Source organism: Echeneis naucrates, chromosome 13, assembly GCF_900963305.1.
Source record: "Echeneis naucrates chromosome 13, fEcheNa1.1, whole genome shotgun sequence".
Classification (NCBI taxonomy): domain Eukaryota; kingdom Metazoa; phylum Chordata; class Actinopteri; order Carangiformes; family Echeneidae; genus Echeneis; species Echeneis naucrates.
The window spans coordinates 12,038,843-12,052,047 of NC_042523.1; the positions used below are offsets into that span (position 1 = coordinate 12,038,843).

A 13,205-nucleotide genomic window follows, 5' to 3' on the forward strand; every position below is an offset into this window, starting at 1 on the left:
TAAAACCAAATTTTGTTTTGTTTTTTATCCCCAGTACCAAATCAGAACATTAGATGGAGATGGAGAGCTACCCTTAGAGAGGGCATGCTGACTAATCTGGCAACTCACCATCAAACTCTCCTCAGCACAGAGTATGTAGGGAGGTTGGATGGAGAATAATGCCTACAGATACACCTTAAATACTGTGCACCGCCTGACTGCATTTGATAACATGCTGTTCTGGAAACAGATTGTGTTATCAGGCTCTAGGTTTTGATGTCAGCCTGAGCACAGAGACACAAGAAAAGAAAGGATAATGGTGCTTTGATCATAAGAAGACTTTTTTTTTTTTTTTTTTAAATCAGTTATGGCAACAACTTAGTTTTGATTTTAACAGAAATTGTGCTCTGCTGCTCAGAAACAGCTGAGAAAATTTCTCACCTGCTTTCTTGATCCTCTTGCGTTCTTTGAGTTGGTAAGGTTTGTGGTCACGTGATAGAGGAATGGCATTGCCATCTTTATCACAAAGAACTCCGCGTGAGTCTCCAACGTTGGCAACTGTCAGTTCCTTGTCAGAGAGCAGGGCCACCAGACATGTGGTTCCTGAAACAGGGGAGGAGAGGGGGCCAAAGGGAACAGGAGGGGTTATCCTATTGATTGTAGTATTGCAAATTTCCTGGAAAACCAACTTAAAAGCTATTTATGAATAAAATAATCACACAAACATCTCAATATTACATTTATGTATTAACTGTGCAACAAGGCAAGAGTAAATGACTACAGCCTGTTTGGACATCTGTGAGGTTGTGCTATAGCTTAGTTCAGCCTGTTAGCACGCTAACATCAAAAAGTGTTTCAGATTGAACAAAAGGTGCAGAACAAATGACAGATTGAGGTCAAATCGACAGATCTTTTGTGCTACTTTGGAAAAAAAATATAAATAATATTGCTGTAAAATAGTCAATTTTAAGATCAAATTGATAAACCCATTATTATGTATTGCTATATATTTAAACCCCAAGTCATAGAAACTATCAGAAGTAATGTAAGGAAAGAGATATTAAAGGCACACTACTAAAAACTAATACTAATAACTACTAATCCACATGTTTTGCTAAAACTCTTTGAAGCAACTTCTTTTCCTTGCGCCATTCCTTGTACCAAACTGCTTTAATTTCTTCTCCTCCTTCCTTTCTTTGTTTAGCCTTCCAGCCAGGCAAAACAGGGTAAGGCCTCAGAGTCTAAGGCCTATTGTGTGAGATCCAAAGACTTATAGAGAATGAGCAGATCTGCTGTTTGGCCATCTGCTCACACAGAGAAAAGCCGAGCAAAACTGGAGAAAGAGGGGAACAGTAGAGGAGAAAAAAATGAGTAAAGTTCAGGATGTTATCATTTTCCTATGTGCCATTACCCTGTTGGTGTTGATGAAAATATGGGGGTATGAGGAAGGAAAGAGAAAAGAGGTTACTTCGCAGCAGGGCAGTGGGGGGGGCACAAGATAAAAAAAGTGAAAGAGAACCAACTAAATTACTTAAAATATTTCACACAGTATGAAAAAAAAACCCCAACCATTTCTATTAGTTTCATCATTATATGCATCCCTAATCCTGCTGCGTGTGCCTATAGCTGCCCCTGTACTGTGTCATGCGGTCCAGCTAATTATCCTTATCCAGCTCCCATGGTGATAGAGATAATGGACTGAGGTGCCATGCTAGCACACCCTTCCCCAATTAGCCCAGTCATGCCAAGCACACGTTCAGTGTTCCCTATTAAAATGGCCCCATGGCCTGATTGCTGCTTCTGCTCATGCTAATTATTGCCTTAACTTTCCAGTGAGACTAACATGTCAGCCCAGTAAGTCTCCCTATCCCAACTATCACTGCACTTATTGAATTGAAAATATATGAAAAACCTTCATTACTCCCTTTTAAGATAATCACCCTCTCAGTTCCTTTACTGTGAAAAGTGAGTGCAGAAAAATCAAAAGCTTATCACCTTAAACACATAGGCATCTTTAAATTTACATATTATATAACATATTTGCTTTTTGTCTAATGCACAATCAGCATTGTGTTACCTTCAGTGCTTTTGGATTTGATTGTGTCAGGTACCTGCAGATGAACTAATGCTAATGTGAGTACATTTCCGACTTGAACTTATGTTTCTAATTAAATAATGCTAACTAGCTAGTAGCTTGGCATTACATTACCAAAACTAGCTTGGCATTTCATTATCAATATATTGTATTCCCATATAATGTCAGTCCTACTTTTTTGGGTAATTGAATGGTACAGAATCTCTGTTCAAAGAGGGCTCAGTAATTGTATTATCAGTGGTGGAAAGTAATTAAATATATGTACTCCAAAGACTATACCTTACCACATACAAGGTACTGTATGTGGTACTTTATGGGCCCAAACCCAGCTGACACTGGGCTGACATTCACCTGCACAACACTTTATCACATCTTTGTGGAACAGAAAGGCCCAAAGCCAGGGTTTGAATCAAGAACCTATTTAGTGTGAGGAACCCTGCTAACCGCTGTACCACACTGCCGCTCAGGATGCATTTCCATAGGCGAATTAAAGGGTTCTATTCAGATCTAATCATTACTATATTATTATCATCAAAAATCAATCAAAATTTCTTAGGAATTGTACTGACCTTTGACTGACAAACCAGGGCTTTTAAAAACACAGTATCCTCCGTATGTCTTACATACAGCAGTATTAATTGCTGCATGTTGCTGTTCTTGGGTCACTGAACAAAACGATCTAATGGAGGACACAGCAGAAACTGCTGCAGAAATACTTGCAGTGAGCAAAGATTTGGTAAGAGGGAAAGGAAATGTATATTGCTTTTAACTCAAAGAGAAACAAAGCAATGTAAACAAAGCTCAACATTACTAGAGTCAGAACACAAAAATCTAATGATTCATAGCAATTAAAGTGACCACAAAGATTCACATCCACTTTAAGCTAAAACGTTCATATGGAAAGCTTAGAAAAGCAAAACCAAATTGAGCAGTCCTTAAAGTGGAGCTCCACTTCAGAGAGTCAAACAATAAAGAAAAGAAATATAATAGATGAGTTTCAAGAAGACATATTTGTCTTCAGCTGTTGAAGAAAAATCCTAATGAGCATTTTTAAGCAGGGAAGAGGTTTATAGTTCCCTTAGTGATGTAATGTATTATTGAAAAATGTTCTTGCTTACAATTATAATAGTCTGGAAGCAATAATGCTAATAAGTTATTAAACAAATAAATATACTATACAGTGTGTTGAATTCCTACTTTAAAAAAAAAAAAAAAAAAAAAAAACCCTGCATGTTTGGTATATAGGTACATCTTTCTCTCTTTTGTGCTGAAAAACATATCGCACAGTAACATAAAGGTTACTAGCAGAGGAATACCACTTCACATTAAAAACAGTTTCCATAATGGACTTGTGACTCCAAGCATTCAATCAAAGTCCCATCTGCCTTATCTGTCTTTGGAGTGCTTTTGTTTGCTGATAAACAATGAAGGCAGGAACAAACGGAGGGCCAGGGGGTGGGGGTTAAATCTGATTTGCTCTTTTCCTGGGGACTGCAGGCTAAATTGAGAGTGTATCTTTCCAATTTTCCCCTCTCTCTTCCTTCCCTGCCATCTTCATTTAGGCCCAGATTACAACAGAAAGCAGGGAACTGTGCAGCCTAAATGATGCAATTGTAAATCAGATAAAGGGATAAGAATGCACACCAATCACCTGATCAGCAGAGACTCCACACCACCACCACCACCGAGATGCTGACAAGAAAGCAAATTCAATCCGAGCCCGTCTAATGCTGAGGACTAGGCGACACTGAAGCGTTTCAGCTGTAATGGCGCTTGACTGTCAGTTTATCTATAAGCTCAAAAGTCCTTTTTGCTGTGCTGTCCAAAAAGGATGACTGAAATACAGAGGGATAAGAAAAGCTCTGAACAGATAGGGAGTGGTAAGAATCTTTGGACCCTGGATGCAACAGTTCTCATGGCCTAGAAGAGAAGTAGGTAGAGGGGTCAGGGGGAAGATTTACTTCTGGGCTGTTTTGAGAGCAACAGAGATCAGAAAGATGATGCCTACCTGGGGAGCCAGTAGGGGCGAGGAGGATAAGGATAAGGATAAAGGAGGTCAAGAGCAGTACAATGAAAGGTGATGCAGCTGCAGCACAACAACCTTTTCTGAGAGGTAATTAACAGCTGTTGCCTGCTGACTGTGTGCTCCAGCTCTTGGGAGCTGAATTGTCCTTTTTGACAATCATTCTTACGAGGAACCCCTCAATGGCCATACCATTTCATACCAGTGACTACCTCAACAACTTACATATGAATCACACATGAATCATATGAAGCAGTTGTGTCCCCCCCCCCCGTTTTAATTTGTTAAGGATGATTCCAATTGACTTATTTTGTGTAGTTTTGGCCAACATTTCTCCTTTATCCATCTATACTGTAATAAGAGTGTCCTCTGAGTGAAGCGATTGCTTCAAGAAAAGCTACCAGGGCAAGAAACAAGCGTTCCCCTTTCAGAAATGAATTGAGTAATGTCGCTGTCATCAGTTATTACATAGACTCAAACCTTTTCATCGTGTCTGCATTTCCCTTGCCTTTACTCTTAGTTTGTGTAATCAGACGTACAGGAAGGAAATTGGACTGTTTGCAGGAACATTGAATGCTTGAGGTTGCAGCATCTCATCAATCATCTTATAATCTATATTTCAACTGTAACCTGTTCATGTTCAATATGCCAATAATATTTCTGCCATCCATAACGTCCATTGTTAACATATTGTCTTAGCAGCTTTGAATTCACTATGCTCCTGCATTTTGTCCCTATACTGTTAAATTAATAGGATGATGCTGTGATGGAAGGGTTAAGGGTTAGAGGTAAGTCCAACACGTTTGTTAATGCAGTTTGCATGTGTCTGTACTGCATGTTTCAGCTGTGGGACTTTTTGTTCTCCTTCTTCTTTTCCAAGCTTTGTTTCTTTGCTCTTTGTCACCCTTTTCTGGGGTTCTTGCAGACCAGTCTATTTCATCATTCTTTGTATCCATGCTCTTATTCTCCTCACCCTTTCAATATACCACTCCCCATTTGTCTCTTTCCTGTCTCTACTTATCCTTTGTCTCAGCACTTCTAATTTATCGCTCACCTTTCATTTTGCTTGTCGTACAGGGCTCCTGATCCTCTCTACTGTATAGCTCTAACCAGCAAAATGTCCTCCATCCACACATCTTCCCCTCTGACCCTTTTCGTAACTCTTTCAATCTATCCCTTTCTCTCGTGTCACACCTCCCTCCGTCCCTCCTTCCCTCAAGAGATAATTACTACAAACCTCAAGAAGATCAGCATGTATTTAAACAGCTGAATAAGCAAGGCCTGGGGCTTCTGACAGTCACTATTCAACAACAGTCAAATGAAACAGTGGAGGAGAAAATAATAGTTTACATGCTGCATTCAGGCAACAGTTCAAAGTACTGCTGCACACAAGCAATTGTTTCTTATTGTACTTCCAATACTGAGTAACATCAGCGGGCAAAATCCAACTGCAATGGGGTTTTGTATTGAAACATTTAATTTGATGTACTGTTTGTCCTATATGTAAATTATTACTAATTATTGAACCATTGTCGCATCTACACAGACAAAACAATAGCAGGGCATTGCCGTATCATTTCATTTCATGTGTTATGGTATGTCTACATGGTGATAGTGGTAGTGGTGTGTGTGTGTGTGTGTGTGTGTGTGTGTGTGTGTGTGTGTGGGTACCTGCTTCATTGTAAGTGGCAGACAACTTATCCAGCATTTCTCTGTCCAACATTAGGATCTGCTGCTCCAGGATGGAAGGATAAGAGAGGCCACCCCTCTCCTTCTTTTCGTCTTTTTCCTTGTCTTTTTCTCGGCCTCGCTCTCTTTCTCGTTCATAAGTCAATAGTTGCTGGCGGAGAGCTTCAGGCAGGTGGGCTTTGGCAAAGTCAGCAGCAGCCTGATAATGAAGAGCAAAGGGACACAGAGGATAAATTAGATGCAGTTAAAATAACGTGTATGGTCAAAAATGCTAGTAAAAGGCACATCCATATATATTTTACATTGACCAGATACCATATTCCTTCCATTCCTTTCATTTCTCATATCAATAACATCTTACGTTTTATATTCATATGAATATGCAAATAGGGAAATTTATAGTGCATTCTTGTGGTGAAATGAGGAGAGGTAAGAAGATCTAGCCTGGCTCTATTTGAAGGCAAAAAAACAAAAACAAATAATAAACAACCGACAACAATAACAACAACAACAAAAGCATGAACCTTTAAATGTTGCTATGTAAAATTGTTATATTTTGTTGGTTTAATCTATACACCACTCAGGATGTAAAAATTAGAATATGTGGTTTCATGGATAGCTCAGTTCAGGGACTATTTCTTGTCTGGGCCAGATTCTTGAAATAGCAGGAAGAAAGGGAATGAGATTATTTCACAAAATGTAATTATTTTGACTTCTGAAGTGCTAATTTAGAAAGGCAAATGGTCTCCACAGAGTCCTGCGGAGGCTGCAACCTGCCTGCTTTGTCTTGCTGAAGCAGATAAATCACAGATAAACACAGGTAAAGGAAAAGAAAATGCATCAGCAATCAAATGCACACAAGTTCACTCTCGCCTCGCTGTTGGATACAGCTGAGCCGGAGAAACTGCACCCACCACCTCGATACATAGGATAACAGCAACATGCACTACTGCTGTTTCAGGGCAAATAATGGCTCCTTCTGCTGGCTTACTGCCAAACAGGCAAAACAAGCCAGTTCAAGGTCGCCAAGTTCTAAAAGTTCCAAATATAAACGTCAGATAATGTTCTGCTGACACACAACTGAGCTGCAGCATCCCGGAATTACATCGCTCCTATTTCATACATAACTTTCACTTGCACAAAGTCAAACATCTATAGTAATTATTATTGTATAATAAGCAAATGAACAACCAAAATAAGCAATTCAAAGATTCAGCAGTTAAGGTTACACATTTCTAGTGTTGGAAATAATGACTTGAGATCATAAGACTCATGTCTGAACTCCATGAGTGCCAGTCTTCATTCTCTTGCCATCACTATCTCATTCTGCTGATGGAAACTGCTTTCAAGGACTCAGATAACCCTGTCACCCCTGCTTTTCCTCCACATACACAAAAAACAACTCGTCCACCCCTCGCTTGTTATGTCTCATCAGTGTTGTTAAAGCTTTCCTCTGCAAGCTTTGTCACTCTTCCCATTTCTTCTCCAATGACACCCAAACACCCTTAATCTTTTGCTTTGTAGATGTGTTGGAGCTGGTCTCTCTCTGTCCATTTTCCACGTTCTCTTCTCTCTTGCTCCCTTTGTGATTTTCATCCAAAACTACCATGGATCTTTTATACTCCTTTTCTTACTCTGCTTGTTCTTGTCTGAAGGCAAACACAATGGCATACCTTCATCAGGCAGTTACTATGCACAGACCAGGAGTCATAAACTCAGTTCAAAGGACATAAATAGTGCAGGAAGTCTTTTGTCAGCTGTACCAATTACCAAGCAATTTAACTGGCTGGCTGTCAGTCCTTAACAAAGCATGAACTTTTTTTTTTGCCACATTCCTTTCATTATTTGACTGCACATGTATGTAGTGGAGGCTAAGCTTTACCCAACCATCTAACTTGCTTGGCAACCAGATGCACCCAATCAAACACCTGGCTACATCTGCGCTGGCTTAGACGATGTAAGAAGGGAAAGACAGATGAGGGAGGGTTAGCAGGGATGGACAAGTATAGAGACTGTGGGATAGGCAAAATAAAGACAAGATAACAAGGATCAAGGATAGTTAAACAGGGGAGGAAAAAATGGAGGATGAGTTTAGTGGTTAGCATAGAAAATGTGCTAAAACTGAAAATGCAAAGTGAAAATGTTAATGTTTGTATGGCCAAAGTAAGAAAAAGATGAGTGGAAAAAACAGCATAATGAGAGGAGTTTTAGTTTAAACACTATCGAGTTTTCTTGCCAACACAAAAAATTATTTTTAAGATGCTAGTCATTAACAAAGACTTCAGAAACCATTCGAAGATGATTGATTGTTCGCCATGTTTGTTAGCAGTAATTTTGTTTCCTGCCTTGAGCTATTGTTCATACAATTATTTTATTATATTTCAACTATTAACAGCTGAAGCTTTAAGTCATAATTAATATGACTTGATTTCCTGCAAATAATAATTTTACTATTGACTTATCTACACATTTTTAGAGTAGCCAGTTAACTGTTTAGATTATAAAAATGGAAGGAAATTGTGAAAAATGTGACAATGAAAATTACATACTAGTTTATTAAGTATAATTCAAAACTTTGAGGTTTAAAAAAAATTTTAATTTGTGGAGATAAAATGATTCTTTGATTTTTAGTTATGTACGAATATACCAACTATATAGGATGTTACAGGATATACCTGGATAAATAAATTGATTTAACAATCAACACATTCAAGTTGGCTGCATTCAGTGCATCAGTGGACTTCACTAATTATATTGTGCGCACACTTCATTTCAAGTGCAACCATGCAAATAAGAGTAACTCGTCTGTGAACCTTGATATATCAACATTAAGGCTTCTGTTGCACATAAAATAAGAACTTAAACTCAGCCATACAAACGCACACCTTCCAATCTCAAAAGGACCACCTGCACACTTTCATCTCCCTTCATTACACAAACATTGCCTCTTGACTGCTAACTGTGAGCCAATCAGAAGCACAGTCCAGCAGAAACAGACAGGCCTTTTAAACATTTCCATCCATCACATCGCTAGGCCGACAGAAATGAGGAAAGTCATCTGAGTTTTCCTTTAGAATCACCCTCAGGGAGCTTCATAACCGAAGTAGAAAAATCTCTTTCTGCAGTCTTTCTGACAGATCAAGCAGACAGATGGAGAGAAAAGGGAATGGAGGGGAGAGACTGAGGAGTGCAAGTACCATTCATTAGCATCACTCGAGCACATCATTAAAAAGAGAGGGGGGGGGACTAAGAGACTCAAGTTTAAAGACAGAGCCTGAGAGAAGTAACAGAAAACCATCAAAGCAATGAAATGCAGAGAAGACAGTGGATACTAAATCTAAATGAAGAGCATTTCAAAAATATTTCCATTTGTTGTTTTCATTTCCAATTCCAAGTCTTTAACGACAATCACTAAATCCATCAGCAAGGATTTTCCAGTCCCATTATCATATCCATTCACTGGGAAATGCTACACACTTAATGCCACCCACAGTACAGACACCATTGTCTGTAACAAGTAAACACATGACATTCACATTTAAACAGGGGAAGGAGTGGATGTCCCATATAAACATTTGTTCACTGTAGAGGTGCAGTTTCACTCGGGTGACTTTGCAGTTCAATCTGTCCACAAGGCCGAGGACAGCATCAGCACTGAGTCTTGATTTCATTATCTCACACCTGAACTTCGTATGTGTCAAGGCTGTGCCAGTTAGAGGTTGTGGGTGGCAGGGTGCAATTGTGTTCGGCATGACACTGTCATTACATCACAAGAAAGTCCTTCTCACTTATACTTTAGAAGAATGTGAATGCAGACAAACAACACTGGGGATAAGGACATAAACACAACAAAGAACATGCTCTGAAATGTTGAGACTAAAAGCAAGACAATTTTATACCAATGTCTGTGACCAATGTCCAATGTTTAGCAGCTGTTGTGGAGTTCATCTTTCATGTAAACAGAAATGAAGTACTGAGCATACTCATGTCAGTTCACATTCAAAGAAATGGACAAGCTCAATTAGGGTTAGCTCTAGATAATCAATGGACCTTATGATGGATATTATTTAAAAAAAAAAAGTAGTTGTAGTGTAGTTGGGATAGTAGAAATGACAGTGGTGGGGCCATGCCATTTATGTTAGCTGGTTTTAAATTGGGATTTGATGATCCACATCTTTTGCTTTTAGAAAAGGCTAATTATTGTGACTTAATAACTTGCCTTCTGTGCAGTACCAGCCTGTAGCCAGACTGGAAGTGTTTGGGCACAAGTGGGAGTTTTCAAGGCCACACAAACAAACTGGCCTTACACAAGATTCCCAAAACTATTTCACTCCCCCAGCCTTCAAATCTCATCCAAAACTACAACAAACACTGTGAGCACAGATGGGCTAAGGGATGGACGGGTGAGGCGAGGTTACTGTAAACTTCAATTTTCCTTCAGCTGCCAACCAAACTCAAACTCACATGACCACATGCAGAAAAACACATCAGCTCAAGAAATGTTCAGAAATTAACCACTTGGAGTGGCATTCCTATTCACACAGCAGTCATGTCTCAGAGGGTATATGTGGTGCCCAAAACTGTGCTGCATGGCTGAAAGTGTAAAAAGGACAGAAATGACTTCTGTAAAGTGAATGAGGATTTCCGGAGTGAAAGGCAGAGCTATAAAAGTGGATCAAGGCTGGAAAGTTGAATAGAAGTCCCTGAAAAGTGGCAGGAAATGCTTTGGTGCCTTCAGCTTTATGAGAGAGAGAGAGCTTGACGTGAAATACTGCCTCTCGGCAAAACAGAGTTAGCCCAAATTCCTTACTATCTCCGACTGTGAAAAAATGAGAGTTGTAAGACTGGTTTGATAAGAACATCTGGTAACCGTGGTTACGACTGCCAAAGCCTCCAACTGGCTGAACATCTATCCCACCTCAGCTGACATCTCATTCCAAGCCCTTTCAAACTTGCCTGCCCCTGAGGACAACAGACCGCAGATTGTTGGCTTATTCAGTTGCCTATAAAGTATATTTACAGGAAAGGTGACCGTCTGGTGACTCCAAATCCACCACAGTGAACACTAACACATAGATAGGTACACACTCATACAAACAGAGATGGATCTCGTGACTCTTTACTAATAAAGTGAAAGGAACTATTATAGAGGAGATGCGCATTCAGGCAGTGGGCAGACTTGCAGCCATGAGTCTGCATCTCTACTCACACACAACTGGAAGTAGGAGCTCACTGTGTGCCCTTCCTGTGACAGCCAGGCCCATTAAAGGAGGTGAAAACTCATATTAAACGTTAACAGTCTATTAGAATGAGGCTGTCGAGTTGATCCATAGCTCCCTTCATTATAAAGGCATGCCATCAGCGTCTATGGTCTGGGCATCGACTAATTAATAGAGTGACGTTTAGTTTATAGAAGGATGCTCAGCATCATTTTTAAGGCTCTGCGATTCCAGGCCATGATTCATGTAGCTGATGAAGTAGACAAAGATTTGAGCTGCTTGGATTACACCTGACCAATATCAGATATTTGACATATACTAATATGCATATTTGAGGGTTCAGGGAAAAAAGAACAAAAAAAATAAAATAAAATAAAATAAAATAAAACAAAATCCCACAATCAGAACATGATAATATATCATTAACATTTTAAATGTTTTTTATAAGATTATTTTATTATTTCTTTTATTAATGTATCACTACTACACATGTATTTGACTAAATGTTGGGCTGTCCTTCCAACAGCTTGAACTCTTTAGCTGTAATTCAATAGTTGAGTTTTTGTTTCACTAATGCATCAACTGAAAAGACTAAGTTTTCAAGTTTTGTTTTGAAATGTGAGTTATATTAAATTAGCTGTTATGGGTCTTGGGCAGCATGAGTATAACACTAAACATTATGATCCTATTAGCTACATTCAACTTTACCAAGCGCCCATGGCATTGTTATAGCTCAATGCTTAACTAGACTGCAAATTTAGCAAATAACCTGCAGCCAGTAAAGACATGGGAGAGTAATTGTTACCAGTAATTATTTACTCTCCATCTCTGTCTTTTATTGAATTGCTTTACAAACATGTAACCAAAATAATAATTTAAAAGCAAACAGGTTTGACTGTACCTGAAGAGCCTTGTTGCATGTCATTTTGGATTGTAATTCCACAGTCCTGTAGTTAATTCATTCATGATGTATATAATGTGTGTTTTGTTGAGTTTTTAAAGGGTAATCACTGGTTATCACTGGTACTGACAGGTGTAACGTGTTTCTGTGTTTGTGTAACTAATTTTAAACCATTATGGTAAGGTTAACATCAGACCACCATCTCTGTGATGCAAAACAATTTAATGGCACCATTACATTTTAAGTAATATGTCTCACAAGTAAATAAGCACTCATCAACATTTAAAACACTTAAAAGAGCCACAAACTAGACCCTGTCTCTAGTCTGTCTGGCTTCGATGACGTCTGAAAGCTCATGTCATGAAATGTGGTGCAGACAATAGCAGCAGTGCTTTGAGGTGATATATTTGTTCATTTCTATTTCCCTGTTACTTATCAAGTGAAATGTACTCAAATACACAGACGTGATCAATAATCTCACTGGACCAGTGTATCAGTGTCTGGTTTTTAAGAACACTTTACTTTATAACAGCAAGGGAACTGCTGCTATTTCTACAACAAAAAAATGCTACATGGAAAGGCACAGTTGCACTGATGCTCACACTACACCAGCTTGGCAGTAAATATCATTCAAATCTCCACCTTGCTGCCCCTTTGAAAATATATATTATATATTATATATAAATATAAAAGACTGACTACACAGCACACACATGACAAGCTACCCCAGTTTCCATGTGGTCCCCATGAAATGAAGTGATTAGCACATCAATCCTGCAATTTCTTGGATAATAATTGACATATATTTGAGTGCTAAGCAGCAGAATTGAAGAAGCGAGGCCTCTTTATGTGCACATTGTTGCATGTGTGTATGTGTGTCTTACAGACAAATACAGAAACTGTTATTACATTTGGCCGAGGTGCTCCATATGTCACATGCCAGCCTCATGGGGCAGAGGGCTAGCAATTAAAATAACTCCATCTGGCATAAATCAGCAGAGGCCATAAACACAACAGCGAAGGAAAAGAAGATGATGAAGGTAAAAATATTTAAATAAGGGGGTGGTTGAAAAAAGTGATAAAACTATTTTAGATGTACCCTAAAGTGAGAAACGAGTGGAATGAGAGGAATAAGGCTGGGGAAAGGAGGAACACGAACGGAGAATCACTTCCAACTCAGGTCTGTTTCCAAATGTCTTGGAGGTGTGACTGATCAAAAAACATGACAAGAAACACACACATCCTTGTTCTACTATATTCATGAAGACCCATCGTTAGCATAATATGTTAACCCTAACC

General features: G+C 39.0%; 1 protein-coding gene across 3 annotated transcripts in view; it reads right to left on the reverse strand.

The window, feature by feature from the left end:
- Nucleotides 1-13,205, reverse strand: part of ppm1lb (protein phosphatase, Mg2+/Mn2+ dependent, 1Lb) — a 37,444-nt gene that overhangs the window by 3,777 nt on the left and 20,462 nt on the right. For all 3 annotated transcript variants that reach the window (XM_029517337.1, XM_029517336.1, XM_029517338.1), the window contains 2 exons: nt 5,769-5,985; nt 421-582 (listed from right to left, as the gene is read on the reverse strand). In XM_029517337.1, coding sequence (XP_029373197.1) covers nt 421-582; nt 5,769-5,985 — 379 coding nt within the window. The remainder of the gene's footprint in view (nt 1-420; nt 583-5,768; nt 5,986-13,205) is intronic.